Source organism: Falco cherrug, chromosome 17 (genome assembly GCF_023634085.1).
Source record: "Falco cherrug isolate bFalChe1 chromosome 17, bFalChe1.pri, whole genome shotgun sequence".
NCBI lineage: Eukaryota > Metazoa > Chordata > Aves > Falconiformes > Falconidae > Falco > Falco cherrug.
The window spans coordinates 6,790,726-6,807,697 of NC_073713.1; the positions used below are offsets into that span (position 1 = coordinate 6,790,726).

Below are 16,972 nucleotides of genomic sequence, written 5' to 3' on the forward strand. Positions count from 1 at the left end.
ACCCGCTGGGACCCTCTTTCTCCCTGGCTTTTGTCCCTGCTGTGGTACAGCAGCGCTGAGTGATGCTGACTGCCGATTCCTGTGCCACTGGGATGCTCCTGGGCTGTTCATGGTGATTTACAGAGGCCTGCTATCCATCTGGGTCAGTGGACTTGGTGCTGAGGCTGGGTCCGCAAGTGGGAGACCGCAGTGCAAGCTCAGGGATGGCCATGCCCTTCTCGGGCAAACCTCTGTCCCTTTGCAGAGCAGCTGACCTGGCTTGGCTGAGCTTGTTGCACAAGATGGGGCTGGGAGAGGGGCTCTCACAGCCCCCAGCCCTGTTTCAGGGTCATGCTGTCCCATAGGCAGGTGCTGAGGCTGCTCCCGGCGCTGTGCGCGTCTGATGCAAAGCTGGGTTGCATGTCCAGGAACGATCACTCTGGGATGAAGCGCGGCTTGCTTTAGCCTGCCGCTGGCAGCACTGGGCAGGATGGGCGTTTAGGCTTAGGTGTGCAGGAGCTACTTGCTCTGGCTGGGCAAAGGCCGGTGCAGGGAGCGGGCTGGGGTCATGGAGGCTGCAGTCGGCCCCCTGGCTGGCAAGCCTGGCCTTGGCAGACTCATGCTGGAAGCGATGGGTGTGCAGGATTTGCTGAGCAGCTAATTACTGTCTCCTCCTTTTGTAATCAAGCTTTCCCAACGGACGGGGTGAGCTGCTGCTGTGGAGCATCCTGGACCTGCAGCTCCTCGGCCAGGCACCTGCGCCAGCTCGCCCCTGCCGCAGCAGGGATCCTGTTATCCCCCCTGGGACTCTGCCTGGACCAGGGATCCTGACATCTGCATGTGGCTCTGCAGGTAAGGGACACTTTCCCCATGCTCACTCGTGAGGATCTAGCCCCCAGGAGGATCAGCAGACTGCGATCTCGGCTCCTGCCCATATGGTCCATGCAATTCCTAGAGATTATGGGATGGAGAATGGGCAGTGGCAGCCAGCAGGGTCAGCCACATGCTTTGTACAGGAGGTTGCCCTGCGCTACAGTGGGAGCTTTCAGCTTGCAAAGTGGTGTGAGGGGCTGCGTGCCACAGCGGGGAGCTGGGCTCAGAACTTGCATGCCACAGTGGGTCCCGGCTGGGGCAGCACAGGCGAATGCACCCAATGCAGCGTGAACTGCAGTGTGGTGGAGCGAGCTCTCCTGTCCAGTCTGGGCATGCCTGTCCCTTGACAGGGAACAAACTGCAGCTTAAGAGTAAAAGCAGCTCAAGAGATGGGTGCTGCCGGGCCAGCAGGGATCAGGCTCCGGGGCAAACTCAGTCTCATGCATCCAGCACCACCTGCACAGCTGCAGCCTTGTGCCGTGCCACAGAGACCCCCCTCAAGGCATGGGCAGTCTTCGCAGCACATCCCAGTGCCAGCCCCGCACACCCCATGGCCTGGCCCCCTGTCATGGAAGGGAGGGCCGCCCGGCAGCACCCGCAGAGTGGAAGGTGACACAGTGAGGAGCTGCTCTTCCTCCTCTGAGGTTAAGGGAAGGCTTTGAGGAAGCAGCTGAGGTTTGCAGATGTTATGTCACAGCTCTTTATGCCTTCGGGGGTTTGCTTCCTGGAGTGCGGCTGCGTTTCCAGCCTGTCACCCTTCTCTGGCCTCTTGCAGGCAGAGTCCTGGCATGATGCAGGTTTCCGGGCTCCCTGGTTCCGTCTGGGGTCAGGCAGAGGTCAGGCAGGTCTGTCCCAGGGCTCTGCACAGCCACCTGAGTTGCATGGGCACACACCATGTCCCATTCTGCTGCCGGGTGAGGAGCAGTCCCAGCCTCTCTGTCCGAGCTGGGCACTGCCAGCAGCTCAGGGTCTGCCATGTGCATCATCCCCTCTGCATCCCGCTGCCTCTGCTCCCCTGCCAGCATCCCCATGGAACCCAGGCATCACCCCTGGGTCTTGATGCTGAAATGCTGGCTCCCAGGGAGGGCTGCTCGGGGTCTTGGCCTCTGCCCTGACCACCCTGTGCCACTTGCATTGCCAGAGGCTGTGCCTGGCAAAGCGTGCCAGGCGGGGAGGGATTTTGCCCCTGGCTGCCCAGTTTCCAAGCTGTTAATGTTATCTCTGCTTGTTACCTTCTACCTGCAGCCACGGGAGACTGTTTCCCCCTCTTTCGGCACGCAGGCAGTGATTGCTGCCTAACCCTGTGGCTCAGGGCTTTGAGAAGATGATCACATACAGCTGTAAGTGCATCACACCAGGAGGTGTCTGTGACTGGGGGCAGCTGGTGGGGGGTGCCCTGTCACCCTGGGGTCCTACCCTCTCTGCGGATGCTCTCACACTGCACAGGGCCATAACCTTTGCAGGCGTCCCCAGATGCCCAAGCCCCCGTCTGTGTGGGACCCTGCTCCCCTCCTGGCTGCTGCTCTTTCTTTGCTTTGTGTTGGAGGACACAGCCACTCCAGCACCACCCCTGTTGTCCAGGGCATCCCCGCCCCTCGGGCTCCCAGTGCTACCAGTTCAGCCTCTGCCAAGCTGCCTGTCCCTGCCAGCAGCAGGAGGACAGAGCTGCCTGCATGGGCAGGCTTCATGCCCACCCCAAGCAGGCTGGGATGCTGGGCTGGGCACAGCCGTCCCAGGCTGGGGCACTGTCCGTCGCGTGCGGAGTGATGTCTGCTGGAGCACCTCTGCTTTCTCCCCTGGGAACCAGTTGAACCGGTGGGCCAGGAGCGGTGCCCAGCCTCGCAGCAGCACAGACGGTGAGGTGGCTGTGTCACCGGGAGAGGAGGGGACAGGAAGGACGTGCCAGGCTCCAACACTCACAGGGGCTCTGCTACAGCAGCTCCCAGCCTGGCTGAGCCCTGAGCAGCTCCTGTGGCATGGTGCTGGGAGATGGACCCCCGGGCAGGTGAGTAGGTGGCCTTTTTCTCCCCTTACGGAGCAGAGGTGGGGCTGTTTTATGGCACGGGCAATGGCTTGGTAACCTTCCCTTTCGCCTTTGCCATCTGCAGCCCTGGGGCTTGGGGCTTGACTGCTAGTGTGGTTCTTCGAGCAGTGCTGCTTGGAGGCATCTTGCTGGGATGTGAGGATGCCTGCGCCTCCCACGCACCGCACGGGCCAGGGGCTGGGCATGCAGCCATCGTCATCCCACCAGTGGTAGGCGTGGGGAGAGGGCAGTTTCGGCAGCCGGCTGATTCAGGGATGCTATTGCACCACGCTCCTGTCCCGCAGCTCCTGCTGCATGAGTCACTCCTGCAGCAGACTCCCTGACCTCACCCACACCAGCCGGTGCCGGAGCCTGGGATCCCAGGGCTCCCAGCTCGCCCCTGGCCCAGCAGAGGCAGAGTGCATTGGCTGTGCATGTATCCTGGCCGCATGGGCCCAGCAGAAGGGAAGGGCAGGCTGGTCCTGCTCATCTGCTGTGCAGCTTGGGAGCTGGTGGCACGATGCTCTGCGGCTCCCCGGGTGTTGGCCAGATACCATCAGGTAGAGCAAGTGCTGTGGGTTGCAGGATGACCTGAGACCTTGCTCACTATGTAAACACTGTGACCACAGGGGAAATGTTCTCATTCTGCCGGCATCTGTCTAAATTTAGCTGCTGTTAGGTCATCCTTTTCCGCTGCCGCCTCACTCCTGACGCTGCAAGGCACAGCACCCTGTCTCTGTGCCAGGTGATCACCCCCAGCTCCCTGATGAGCAGGGGAGTGCTGTGGGGCTGCCCACACTCCGGGGCAGTGACCAAACCCTGGCACAGCAGCCTCCACAGCTGTGCCTACCACCATTCCCTGCCTCATGTTTTGCTAATGGGCTGCACTGGGACCGACTGGGTAGCTTACTGGTCAGGAGGGTGGTGTGGAGCAGTGTGGATGTGTGAGAGTCTGTGCTGCCAGTGAGACAGGCTCATGCTGGAGCCTGCTGTGACAGAAGAGAAGGGTCCAGGATGGCGTTTGTGCAGGGGCTTGGGAGAGCAGGAGCTGGTCGCAGCCGGAGAGAGGTGTGACAGCAGCCTGGTGCTGTACATTGCACAAGACTTTCTCTGTGCAGCATGCAACCTGTTGTCAGCAGAGGAACTGGCTGTGCTATGTCTGGGCACCTTGGTGTTCCCTTGGCAATGCCAGGAATGTTCGCTGGTGCTGGGCTTTGCCAGGTCCTGCGGTGGGGGTGGGAGGGATGGAGGGGGTGCAGAGCTCCCACAGGGGTCCTGCATGGCCCTATCATCATCCCATCCCATCCCTGCGCTGGCAGCAGGAGTTTGCTCGCCCTGACAAATGCATCCTCTAGAGGGAACTGCCTGTCCAGAAATGGGTCTGCACGGCTGCGCAGGGATGGCTGTGGGACAAACCAGGGTATGGCCACTGGCACAGAGCTGTGGCACCTTGCTGCTCTTCTGGCTCTTTGCTCAGTGCTGCCAGGGCAAGGTGCATCAGAGCTGCAGGACACCCCAGCTGTGGGAGGCAACAGCAAGTGTCTCCTCAGTCCCAGCACTGTTCTGCTACCTCCCTGCTCTGCCTGCGCTTTTGCTGCCAAAATTATAGCCAAATTGCATGGTTAAACCCTGCTGGTGGCCAGCAGCTCCCTGTGCAGCTGAGGAAAGGTGATTCAGCCCAGAAGAGTGTGCATGGGACCAGGAGTGGGGATACAGGCATCGTCAGGGTGGGCAGTTGCCCAACCCCAGCACAATGTGATGGGCCCTGGGCATGGCCAAAAGCTGCTTGGGGTCTGGGAGAGCTCCCAGCAAGGCCAGGAGTGGGAATAGCGGGGGATCCTGTTTACACCCATTCCCCTAGTGTTTAGGCTGAGGGGCAGCAAGTTGCCCACACTCCCTTCTGGGTTCCTTTCCCAGGCCACCATCTCGCCTGCCAGCTCACCTGGGGACAGCAGAGGTGGTGGCTGTGCGACCAAGATCAGTCTCCAGCGTGGGGCTTTGGGGTTAGCAAAAATCTCCATGCCACGGTGCTCAACAGCATCATGGAGCGCAGTCCCTCCATGCCATAGGGACAGCACAGGCTAGAGGGCCGTATCCCACCCCCACAGCTGTCCTGTCCCTCCCAGGAGCTGATCCGAACCCCGGTCTCCTGGAGGTGTGTGTTGGTAGAGCCCCTTCTCCCTCTGCTTTACAGAGCAAGAGCCCATCAACGTGCTCGGGATTGTCTTGGGTGTCGGGCTGGCCTTGCTGATCCTGGTGCTTTTTGGCTACACCTTGGTCCAGTGGTACAAGAGGGGCCAGTGCTGGCACGGTGAGTAGGGGCAGAGCTGGGGACAGGCAGCAGCAGGGAGGGCTCAAAAGAAAAGGGCTGCAGTGCTCAGGATGTGGGAAGCACACCTGACACTTGCTGGTCCCCCTGGGCTGGGGAAACCTGCGTGCACAGTGGCTTCGGGGCAAGCTGGGGGCATGTGGAGGCCGAGGAGGGGGATGCACAGTGATGCCCTGGTGCGGCTGGCTGTCCCGCTGGCTGCCCTGCTCATTGCCACGTCACTGTAGCAAAGCAAAGGTGAGTCCGTGGCACTGTGTGGCTCTGACACTGCTCCTTCCTACCCCCCCAGGGCCTGACTTCGTCTTCAACCTCTATCACACCCGGTGAGTGAGGGGCCTGGGGTGGGCTGGGTGCTCCCCTCACACAGCACTGAGGTGTCGCCAACCCTTGCCAGTCCCAAATCCGCTGAGCTCTGCTGTTTGCAGGTGCTGCCTCCCCAGGACAGGTGCCCTGAGGGGGGCTGGGGGAGGAGGGCAGGCAGCTCACTGACACTTATGCCTTCCCTGCAGTGGGCTGGGGTCGGTGGAGCTGGTGCCACCTTTCAGCATCAGCGGCTCGCTGAGCGGGGCTGGGAGCAGCTATGTGCCTTTCTGCAACAGGGCGCCTTGAGGCAGGAGCCAGGCTGGTGTGCAGGTAGGACATCACCCTGCTTCTCCCTGCCTGGTGGTGGGTGAGGGGATCCCCGGCTGTGTACCTCCCCCAGGACAACCCATGCAGGTGCCCCGCAATGCCCAGGAGCAGCTGGTGTGTGGGGTGGCTGTAGCACTGAGTGCCTCTGTGGGGAGTCCAGGTGCTGGGTGAGGGTGCTGTGCCCCGGAGGCTCCACGCCTCTTTGTAGCCCCTGGTCATTGCAGCTTTCCCTGGGATAGTCCTAAGGCTTTTCCTGCAGAAGCCGGTGGGGCATCAGGGGCTTTCCCTGGGCTCTGGTTTTGTTCCCCCCATGCAGGTTTTGGTTTCCATTTCCATCCCCACGATCCTCAGCCTGGGGCTGGGCACGCAGCTGGGGCGAAGGCAGCTCAGGGCTGGGGCTGGAGCCCACGTGCCCCCTGCACCGCTTCCCCTTTCTGCCTCACATCCCCCTTCCAGCAGCAACAGAAAGAGCAACCAAAATCAGCTAGGGGGGGAAGTCCTCTGTTCTTGCTTCTTTAAAAAACCAGCTGCTACATACGCTGGATTTCTACTGAAACTGTAACAAGGAGGTTTCAGTTTTTGAAGAGCTTCTCCATCTGCTCCCTGCAGCTGCATTTCTCTTGCTGCTCCCCATCCCCCCCCCCCCCACCCCCTGCCCCGGCCATGGGCATCGCTGGAGGGTGCCTGAGGGCAGCTGCCATCCCTGTGCTGGTGCAGCCTCCCCTTGCTTGGGATGGAGGAAGAGGGTTCTGCCTTATCCCAGGCTTCCTCAGCATGAACCCTGGAGAGAAAAGCCACCTTCCCCAGGGCTCAGAGACACCCCAGCCCTTGCCACCAGCCAGCTGCATGCCCAGGAGACCTTGGGCCAGGCTGCTGGTGAGCAGGGCAGTGGGAGTGTGGGGAGCCAGCTGGGAAGGATGGCGGTGAGCCACGGAACTGGATGGCTGGTTTTGTGCAATAGGGGAAAACGCCATAAGGAAATGAGACTGCTTCTCAGACTTCCCTTCTCAGTAGAGTATCTGGACCAATGTGGAAATTTGTCCTTCACACCGATAGTGTAAGGAAACATCTCAGAAAGCCCCTGTGGTCTTTGTCATGGCTTTCTCATGCCAGCCACCTTCAACCTCGGCAAAGCAAGTGGCTGTGGAAGTGCCTGAAGCACGAGACCAGCCCTGACAAAACTGCTGTGGCCCTTGGGGAGGGACCCACACACACACTAAGTGGGGGCAGACCAGGCATGGGGCTTTGGGACTGTTTCTTTGCAAACTGTTTTCTCAGAAGGAAAACAAAAAGAGACTCGGGAGACCACATGGCTCTGTATGGGGAAACCGGTGAGGATGGAGTGGAGAGCTCCAGTCTGCACCCCAGCTTGCAAGGGGGCTGGGGGCTGGCCACAAGCCTCCCGGCTTCTCCTTCCCTGTGCCCCCCCACACTGCTCCATGCAGGGTTTGTGCAGTGCTGGGGGCTCCGTTGCCTTGTTGTTGGAAATGTTGGAAACATCTGCATAGGCTGGTGCTGGGGGAGGAAAGGTGTTTGCAGGGTGCAGCCCCTTGCTGGGGGGTGCAGTGTTCCCCGCTGCGAAGAGGAGCAGGAAGAGGAGAGCCGCTTGCAAGAGGAGTGGGAGCTGAATGTCCTCTGTGTGTTAGGCTGTGACTTAATTCAGGAAAATATGAGCATCTGGGATTTCCATAGAGTCGGAGGGACTGTACATACTCTCAGCTACCAAAGCCAAAGCGTGTGGTCTGTGGTTTTCTGGCAAACTCATCTGGGTTTCGTTGAAAGGAGAAGCCTGGCTGCTCATGAAGGGGGAGGGAAACGCTGCCTCTGTCAGCCTTGGGTGCTGCCGCTGGATGCTGCCGGCTGGAGCTTTCCACAGTGAGCAGGAACCGGCAGCACCCAGCACTGCACGGGATCCGGCCACACAGCTTGACGTCAGGAGCATTGAAAAAAAAAAAAAAAAATGTTATGCTTAATTTTGGTGACTCCATTTTCCAGAGGAAGTTGAAAAAAAGAAAGCAAAAAAAAAAAAAACCAACCACCAACTCCCCAAATACCCTGAGGTAGAAGAGCTGGTGGAAATGGAAGGATGGAAGGGCAGGAGGACACACATGGACGGCATCGGTGGTGTCACTGCAGCGGGGCACCCACCATGGCCAGCAGCCAGGCCCTCCATGTGATGCAAGTATGTTCATTGCAAGTATCTTCAGTGCAAGTAGTGTAACATCAGGTGTAACACGGAAATGTAGCAATGCGTCAACAACCTTTCTCCTGACTGCAGCGATTCTTGTTTTCACCTGATAAAAAGTACTTCCCAGAGCTGGGTTTCCACTAACAGTTTTAACCGGACTATCCCACCGTGAAGGTTCTTGGAAACTAAGTGACTCTTGGAAAAACTCCAAGTGACCTGGCAGCAGTGAAACGTAGCCCACGGTAAGTTGCTCCCATCTCATGCCTATTTCCATTCTGACAGAAACTATCCCCCTGCCCTCCAGTTTCAACTTGTTCCGCTCTGCCCTGGAGCTGCTCCTGTCCCTCACTGGTGCGGGATGTGCTCCATGCCCAGTGCGCCCCTGTGAAATCACCCCAAGCTGCCCAGCTCCTTTTCCCTGCTGCTCCTCCAGTGCCTGCATCCACGATGCAACACCTGCCTGGGACAAACACCCTGATCCTCAGATGAGTGTGAAACTCTCAGTGGGCTGGCTTTGTTCTTTTTTTCCAGTTGTAACGTGGGAATGCTCTTCCCTGTATGAGGCAAAGGCACATTGCCTTTTGCTGCAAGGAAAAGTCCGTATCTGAAAACGGAAAGCACGGCTTGACCTTGGAGGAGGATGTACAGATGAACAGACCAAATAAATAACACAACATCCTTTCTGTATTTACAAATTAACATCCTTTCTGTATTTACAAATTAAATAGAATAAATAATGTCTGTATGCAATAGTGGCAAAACGTGGACCATAGTGTGAGTAGGGCTGCCCTGGCTCGTGCTGGGCTCATATGGCTGTTGCTGCATGCATCCTGCACCCTGCCAGAGCTAGCCAGTGCTCTGGCTCTCTGCCAGAGGATACTGAAGGGTGTCTGTAGGGTCAGGAAAGTCCCTCGCTCCTTCTGAGTGAGGCCAGCCAGGGTGGGAGCTCCATGCTCCCAGCAGCAGGATGGCTGACGTCAGGCTGCTCTTCACTTCTGGTATCTGTTGTGAAAGGTTTACGTGGCATCAGCTGGAGGAGCCTGACGTCAGCTGGAGGAGCGCGGTCTCTCGCCTGTGGAATGGGGAAACAGGGAAGCAAAGCACAGCACTGGCCCCAAACCCAGGGGCTGCGTGCCCTGTGCTGCGTTGCTGGGGAGGTCAGGCAAGGCAGGATTGCCCTTTGGAAACATCCTGGTGTGTATCCTTGGGCTTGGTGGTTGGAGGAGGTGGGGACAAGCCCCTCCAGCACAGCCCATCCCTGTGTCTCATCAGTTTTACGCTGGGGACTGGCTGGAGGAAGGTGCAGGGCGCACTGGGGGCTGGCCACAGCGGTGCCAGGGCCAAAGCAGCCCCTGAAGGAGCTAAACTGGTGCTTCTTGGGTGAGTCTCGGACAGGGCACCGCTCAGTTTGATGCATTAACATTCAGAGGGTGGTGGTAGCTTATCGGAGGAGCTGCTCCCTGTGGGCAGTGGCTAGAAGAGGTAGTTGGGTCAGCACGGCAGGCTGGCAGGCACCCACTGCCCAGCACGGGGTCAGCTCACAGGCGGCTGTCCTTGCTGTCCCCGTTGAGCAGGCTCAGGGGATTCATCTGCAGCGTGAGCCACTGGTTGGTGCTGAGGCTGGAGATGAGGGGCAGCGTCCCCAGGAGGTCGGTGTTGATGATGTTTGGGTCAAAGGGAGCTTTCAGGAGCTCAGGGCTGGCTTTGGAGACTAAGGGAGCACCTGGATCCCCATAGCTCAGCAGAGTGGGGACTTGGGGCCCCACCTGGCTGGAAAAGTCCCAGGCAGTGGGCTCCTGAGGGGGCCCCCGTGGAGCAAGGTCCTGCACGTGGCTGCGAGGAATCCCGGCGGTGGACTGCTTCAGATATCCTTTGGCTACAGCCAGCTCGGAGCACTCTACATCCAACACAATGTCAGCACTGCCTGGGCCCTGTGGGGGTCCTGCACAGCTGGAGAAGGGCACCCACTTGGCTGGGTCCTGCTGTGGCTCCACTGTGCCCGTGGACTGCTGCAGGTATCCAAGGAACTCCACGTCTTGCTGGCTGTCCTGGCTGGCGGCAGGGGAGAGGCCGAGCTCCCTGGCCTCCACGGCACTGGCATTCCCGCTGCCGGAGGGGCACGTGGGGCCAGGGCAGGTGCTCTCTAAGCCCACGCCGCTGTCGTCAGCTGTGGGCAGCTGCTGCTTGTAGCCCTGGGGCTCGGGGCCTGAGCAGCAGCTCAGTTCGAAGGAGGAGGCATGCAGGCAAATGCCACTGTCGGTGCTGGTGTAGCTGCTGTCTCCGCTCCCCATGGACCTCAGCCCCAGCAGGTGCATCCGATCCTCGGGCCACGCTGGAAGCCTCCAGCCATTCTCCAGGGGCAACTGGGCTCTGCCAGTGCTGCCATCGGGGCCACTGTCCTGCTGGGGCTCCTGGCACAGGAATAGCTGCTGCACAGGGTCTGCGTCCGGGCTGCCAGAGGATGAGGAGTCCTGTTCCACCCACAGCGAGCTCTGCTTTATGAAAGATTTCTGGGAGGGAAAGAAAAGAGGGGAGTGAGCTGTGCTTCATCCCTGCTTGTTGTCTGCCTCTCCCAACAGCTACCCAAGCTCATGCCAGGCACAAAGGGTGCTGTGTGCCCAGCTGCCTTACCAGGACGGACGGTGGCCTCATGGGTTTCTTTATGTAGGTGCACACCAGTAGAGCCCCCAGGAGACCCAAGAGCAACAGGGTGATGAAGGAGGAGCTGACGATGCTCAGGAGAAGCTCCGCACTCCCTGCAAGAAAGGACGTGCCCAGGTGAGGGGGGAAAGACAGAGTCCTCAGCACACATAGCACAGAGCCCCTGCAAGCAGGGGTACAGAGCACTGCCCTGGTGCAGACCCCCAGGGCCAGGAGGCTAAGGAGGGTCCGCATCCTGCAAGAGCCCCCCTTCCCTGGCTCCACCACCACTTACTGTCTCTCTTGCTGATGGTGACGCACTGCTCGTTGGTGCGCGTGGTGCGGGTGTGCCGGCTGGCCACGTCGGGCTCCACGCTGATGCAGTACTCCATGTCCCAGAAGAGGTTGCTGATGTTGAACTCCGGGGTGGTCTCCATCAACTCGTACTGCAATGAGCAGAGCACAGGCTGGTACCTGAGAGCCCCAGGCTTCCGTGGGAATGCTGGGCCCCGTGCTTTCCTCCCTCCTCCTCCTCCACTGTCCCCTGGGGAAAGTCCCTGGGGTCCTTAGCCATACAGCTGGCAGCAGCTAAACCCAAAATCCCACCAAGAGTTGGGGAAACTACTGCAATAAAACACACAGAGAAATCTTCCTGCGATGTTGTGGCTGTGAGAAGGCTCAGTATCGAGACTGTGCTTTACACTTGTTTTTCAACTTGAGTGGCACTGCATGTGACAGACAGGAACAGCACAGGACCCACAACTCATCTCACCGTCCGATTGTCCTGCGCCCTCCTGACGTACACCCGGTATCGCTTCATGTGCTTCTGTATGTCATCGTATTTCACGGTGAGGTTCCCTGCCTTGAGAAGCAGCTGCAGCTGCACGTAGATGGTGTTGCCCTTCACAGAGAGGCTCTGGCCTGACAGGCGCAGGCTGGCTGGAAACAAGTCAGATGGAAGAACGTGTTAGGATTTTCTCCTATTTGCAGCCCTAGGAGCCTTTGCAGTGCTGGACTGAGCTGTGACTGTTCCTTCACAGCTGGTGCCACCTGCCCTGGGTTTGTCCCATCCCATCCTGCAGCCCAGCTGCCCTCCAGGGAGGTACGAAGAGAGAGACATCCCTGCTCCCATCTGTCCCAAAGTTCCTCCCAAGCAGTCTGGCACCCTGACCTCTGCCATCCTCAAAGCCTCCTGCCCCAGCCGCAGGGTGGAGGCAGACGCCCGACCTACCTTCTTGAGGGGAGAAAGCATTGGTCCTTTGCCACGGGGACGTGCGGTTTCCCAACACAGCCCTGACCCGTGCGTAGTAGCGCAGGGCAGGATCCAGGGTGTAGCGCGTGAGGTCACAGGAGTGCCCTGAGATCTTCATGCAGTCTGGGATGGCTGTCCAGGAGAAATTCCTGCCATAGCTGCAGGGAGAAGCACCCGGGGTGAGATGCGGGCAGATGCCAGGGACTTGGTTGTCACCGCTGTTGGTGTCAGATCCCCGGCGCAGGGACTGAACCCCTTTGCACCCCCATCACTGTACTCACACTTTGTGCTCCACTTCATAGCGGATGTCACTGGGGTTGTTGTGTCCTGGCTCCCACCGCAGCAAGTGATGCGCTATCTCTGCAGCAAAGCGCACGCGTGTGGGGCTCCCCAGCTTCTCACCTGCAGGACCGAAGGTGAGCGTTAGGCGAGGCTGCACGGCACCCGGTCCCACCAGTGCCAACAGGAGCCGGGCGTGTGATTACCTCCTTCATGACTTGCCGGGAGCTTGACCCCCTGTGTTCAGCAGTGACCACCCACGCACCCAAAAAGCATGAGGGTTTGCCTGGCCTGTCCAACTTCCAATTTTAGCATTTGCTCATCCCTCTCCCTTCCTCTTTCTTCTGGAAAGAGCCCAGCCAACAGGATCTCGGTGCTTTTCGGGCCCAAGGAAGGAGCCTGCTGTATTTCCATCCCTGCCTGCCCCTGCTATCTGCTAGCAGCTCTGTTTGGATTCAGCTTTCCTGTTTTGCTTATCTGCTATCTAGAAGAAAAACTTTTTCACACCTTCTGCCTCAATTTCGGTATTGTCACCTGGCAGCAAAGCACCACTCGATAACATCTGTCACCCTTTCTGCCTTGGTTTCCTCAGCAGCTGACAAGCACCAAGCCATGCTGTGCCGTTGCCTGGGGAGGACGGCTGTCAGCAGAGCACCACGCTAGCGACTGGGGCATTTCACTGCAAAACAAGGCGCCATGGCCCACACACTGGTGGAGACAAGCCAGGCTGATGCCTGAGGACTTACAGGGTCTTTAGGCTCCTAACCAGTGAAGAAGAGTGAGCAGGGAGCCCTGGCTCCATCCTGCTCTGAGCAGGCAGGAGCTGGTGGGCACCACCAGCCTAAGCGCCGACCAAGCAAAGGTGTCCAAGGTGCAGCTCCCGACAGCAGCAGCTCTGTGCGCGGCCTGCCCTGCCTGCCTTCCCCCGAACCGGTCCCCAGCCCGGTGCTGGGATCTCGGGGGCGGGGGAGCGGAGCAGCCTGCTGGGAGCCGTGGGGCTCAGGCACAGCGAGCGGGGGAGCTGGAGCCCAGCGCGGTGTGGGCAAGCGAGACTCACCGTCTGTCTGCGAGGCGAGGAGCAGTGCCACGCATAGTGCCAGGGCTGCGGCAGAGGGGGCCATGCTGGCTCAGCATCCTCCACGGGTGCGGGGCTGGGTGAGCAGGATGCCGAGCTCTGCCCTGGCAGGCGGCCGAACGCTTGTTTTTCCCCTGGAGGCTGGCTCAGTGACGTCTCGGAGGCGTTAGCGCAGCGGGACGAAAGTAGCTGTGTGGTGACTTCCACTTTTCTTTGCTGTCCCCCCACTCACCCACAGCTAATGTCTCAGCCCAGGCTGGGCATTTCCTACAAGCAGCCTTAAAGGAGAAGCTCTGGGGGCTTTTCTCAACAAAACTGTACACCGCTGAGAAAGGGCAAGCAGGAGTAAATCATGTGTCTGCCCTTGCCGTTTCATTATCAAATGAGGTGTTAAAAGCACCACACGGGGTGAGCATTAGCACCTAGAGTGACCTATCACAGGGATTTTACCGAGCACAGCACCCATCCAGCATCATCCCCTTGGGTGATGTCCTGCCCTGCCAAAGCCAGCCAGGTCATCGCCGGCCCTGGGGAGCCCTGGTGCCGCAGGAGGGGGTTCTTGCTTTCCCTTCCTTTGGGCTCAGCCCGTACTCTCCTTCTTCAGCCTGCAATTGGCCTTTCCCCATTTCTGGGACTGAGTGACAATCTCTGCGCTATTAAGTGTCCTGCAAACTCCTACGCGTGCGGGTGGCATCGCAAGCTCTGAAGTCTGGTGCAGCGGAGGGGGCCGTAAGCTGTCCTGGGGGCTCTGTCAGCTGGACCTGGGGCCCCAGCACGGCTGTGATGCATGTGGCTCTGGCCCCACGGTGACGTCCTGCCTGTCTGGTGATGCTGGCCTCAGGTGCTAGGACCTGAATTGCCACTGAGCAAGCCGACTGCAAGTCCTCTGCTTGGCCTTTTGGCAGGCTGAATGACAACAGAGCTTGCTTGAGGGTTTTCCTAGGGCCTGTGCAAACCCAGGGGCCCTCATGTGATGGAGAGTGCTTTGTCTCAAGAAAAGGAATTTCCCACCAGGAATTAATGGAAAAGACACAGATAAAAAGCACAAGAGAAACCAAAAGTGCTCTGGACAGCCTCAGAAAGCTTCAGAGCAGTCCCTGGCTTGGCAGGCATAGAGGCGCAGGACCTCGGGTCCTTTTACCATGGCAGAGTGGCTCCTCAAAGAGCCACCTTAAATGCCTGAAGTAGTAGATTTCTGCTTTTTTCCCTGACTGAACAGATTCAGAACAGATTCCGTCCCCCAGCTCATCCTTCCTGCCGGAGCCTGAACTCGCAGCCTTGCCAGAACACCAGCAAATCTGTCAGCTGCGGGGAGCATCCAGCGGCGCTGCTGAGCCAGGAGGCAGGACCTTGGGGACAGTGGCATGCCTGGCTCTCATGGCACCTAGGGACAGTCAGGCTTCAGCTCTGCTCTGCCAGGGCCATGGGGGATACGGGCATGGGGTGATGATAGCCAGCAGCAGAGAGAGGCTCTCCCTCACTGACAGCCATAGGGATGGGCAGGGGAGGATGGCTCCAGCAGCAGATCCCCTCCCTGGCTTCCCTCTGGCTTGGCTTTATTCTCCCTTCTTTAGGAGACCAGCTGATGTCCTGTCACTCTGCTATTACCTTATGAGTAAGATGTGGCAGCCACTGAGTTTAGGAGTCCTGAGATGAAGCACAGCCCACCCCACACAAAGCCACAGCTTGTGTTTTATGTAAAGATGTGAAAATCAAAAGCAACGGGACCAAAAATGAGGAAGGAGGGAGCTCTGTGGAAAAGACACCACAGGGCTGGTCCTTTGGGTGAGACAGTTCAGAGGCTTGGCAGAAACGGTTGGCAATTTAGGGGAAAATGGAACAGGCTGAGGAGAAATGACAGCTCTGCTAAATGCTCAGATCGTGGCAGCTGAGTCGCTGCACAGGTGCGGGCACTGCCAGGTGCCACTGGAGGAGCTGGTGCTGGGGCAGGGTGGTGGTGTCCCCTCATGCTGCCCATTCCACATCTCGTGGTGCAAATGCTGCCCAGCATTCCTGTCTTGTCAGTGCTTTGCCCTCATCCTCTGTGAAACACCACTTAGCATCCTTGAGGCTGCAGAATTCATGTCTCCATGCTACCTCTGCTTCTGCCAGCCCTGCTGTCAGGGGCCCTGAGGAGGGAGCCACTGACTCGCAGGGAAAGGAGGGCAGACCCGTCCCCCAGCCCAGGGCAGGTGGGCACAGCATCCTCTGCCCAGCACTCAGCCCTGTCCTGTGGCCATGTGCTGCGCTGAGACACCCCCAAGCCCCTGCAGCCCTGGCACAGGCAGGGGATGCAGCAATAACCACAGACAAACTTTGCATCAGGCGTTGCTGACCAGCCAAACACCACATTAAAACCAAAGCATCACAGAAAAGAGTAGCCCTGCATTTTCAGTGTCAGCAGGAGAAGTTGAGTTCATGGGTCAAACCAGCCCTTGAGAACCCTGCCAAGTTTCCTTTTCACCTTCAAAATAATTGACTAATCTTTGAATAGGAAAAGCCATGTTTTTACAAAGCTGGAAATCACCTGAGTCAGAACCGCACAGCACGTCTTTCCCCAGAACCTCTGCAGCTCCTCTGAGGGACAGCGAGGGCTGGGAGCTGCAGCCACCCCAGGCCTGACCCTGTGCCTGGCTTCCACCGGGACCCTCCTACCAGCCACTAGCCCTGGGCACCTACTCGGCAAAGGGCTGCTCCTGTTGCGAGGCAGGATGCAGAGCATGTCCTGGGCTCCATCCTCCCACCTGCCTGGCTGCTGCTCCCTCACATGGCACCCGCATCCTGGAGCTGCTGTGCTGCAGCCGGGGCTGAGGGTGCTGCAGCCTCAGCAATGCTGGCAGTTTTGGCACGGGCAAGGCTGGAGCGGTGCTGGGATTCCTGGTGGACCTCAGGGAGATTTGTCCAGGGCAGCAGAGGGGCCGCACAGCCCTGGCACGGCAGGCTCAGGCGGTGATGCTGCACTATGTGGTGCAGGGCTCAGGCTGAGGCTGGAGGGCTGGTTCTGTGCCTTGCCTGGAAGAGCAGAGTTATCCTCTTCCCTTCCCAATTCCCTCATGCCTGGAGGTCTGAGCAGAGAGCGGAGGAGCTGTCAGGCTCTCCCAGGCTGGTGGTGCTGGCTCTGGCTGTGCATGCCATTAGCACCTTGGTTTGCTAGCTGAGAGGGTGGGAGGGTGCAGCAGTTACCAGCAAGAAAGTGCGAGGATTTCACCCAGGAGGTGTTGTGCACAGATGACTTTTAACATCAGGTTGCTGGTGTCAAGTTCAGAGGCACAATGCTCTGCAACTTGCTTTCTGTAGGTGGCTTTGTAGAAACACCAGCGAGCAATAATTCCTGGAGCTGTTGCCTGGAGCTACTTTCTGAGAACCCCTTTTAAAAGGATGTGGCAGCTTGTGCAGGCACACGGGCCAGGCCAGCTCAGGGCTGTCCGGGGACAGAGCTCGCCACAGGGCCAGCCCCTGCCTCCCTCTGCCCCTGCACCCCAGCAAGGCAGAGCCCTCAGGGGCACCGGGTGAACTGCAAAAAGCAAACACAATGCTGTTAGTCCTGCATGTGAAAACTGAAGAGGAGTGTGCTGCAGAGCAAGGGCTGGCTCAGAAAGCACCCTGCCCTGGCAGAGGGGATCCCCAGAGCAGGCAGCCTGGCTTGTGGCCGCCTCTGGGGAAGCATTTGCCCTGTGTGCACGTGCGGGACCTGCCGAGGCAGC

General features: G+C 59.0%; 2 protein-coding genes across 2 annotated transcripts; one reads left to right on the top strand and one right to left on the bottom strand.

Annotated features, from left to right (window-relative positions):
• Window positions 1-2,460: 2,460 nt before the first annotated feature.
• On the top strand, window positions 2,461-8,422 carry SMIM35 (small integral membrane protein 35). The gene is made up of 4 exons (XM_055695857.1): window positions 2,461-2,857; window positions 5,070-5,186; window positions 5,494-5,527; window positions 5,714-8,422. The coding sequence occupies exons 1-4, from the start codon at window positions 2,842-2,844 to the stop codon at window positions 5,811-5,813; spliced, it is 267 nt and encodes an 88-aa protein (XP_055551832.1). The 5' UTR covers window positions 2,461-2,841; the 3' UTR covers window positions 5,814-8,422.
• A 262-nt stretch (window positions 8,423-8,684) lies between these two features.
• IL10RA (interleukin 10 receptor subunit alpha) lies at window positions 8,685-15,621 on the bottom strand. The gene is made up of 7 exons (XM_055695856.1): window positions 13,251-15,621; window positions 12,196-12,316; window positions 11,894-12,072; window positions 11,435-11,601; window positions 10,958-11,108; window positions 10,654-10,778; window positions 8,685-10,532 (listed from the first exon to the last, which is right to left on the bottom strand). The coding sequence occupies exons 1-7, from the start codon at window positions 13,312-13,314 to the stop codon at window positions 9,561-9,563; spliced, it is 1,779 nt and encodes a 592-aa protein (XP_055551831.1). The 5' UTR covers window positions 13,315-15,621; the 3' UTR covers window positions 8,685-9,560.
• Window positions 15,622-16,972: the final 1,351 nt, after the last annotated feature.

What these genes read in the sequence shown, in the direction of transcription:
- SMIM35 (XM_055695857.1), top strand. An exon ending in GAGGGGCCAGTGCTGGCACG is followed by an intron (nt 5,187 to 5,493) that starts GTGAGTAGGGGC and finishes CTACCCCCCCAG; the next exon opens with GGCCTGACTTCGTCTTCAAC. An exon ending in TTCAACCTCTATCACACCCG is followed by an intron (nt 5,528 to 5,713) that starts GTGAGTGAGGGG and finishes CCTTCCCTGCAG; the next exon opens with TGGGCTGGGGTCGGTGGAGC.
- IL10RA (XM_055695856.1), bottom strand. Translation starts at nt 13,314, where the DNA reads ATGGCCCCCTCTGCCGCAGCCCTGGCACTATGCGTGGCACTGCTCCTC. An exon ending in CCTCGCCTCGCAGACAGACG is followed by an intron (nt 12,317 to 13,250) that starts GTGAGTCTCGCT and finishes TCGGTCCTGCAG; the next exon opens with GTGAGAAGCTGGGGAGCCCC. An exon ending in GGGCGCAGGACAATCGGACG is followed by an intron (nt 11,109 to 11,434) that starts GTGAGATGAGTT and finishes TGCTCATTGCAG; the next exon opens with TACGAGTTGATGGAGACCAC.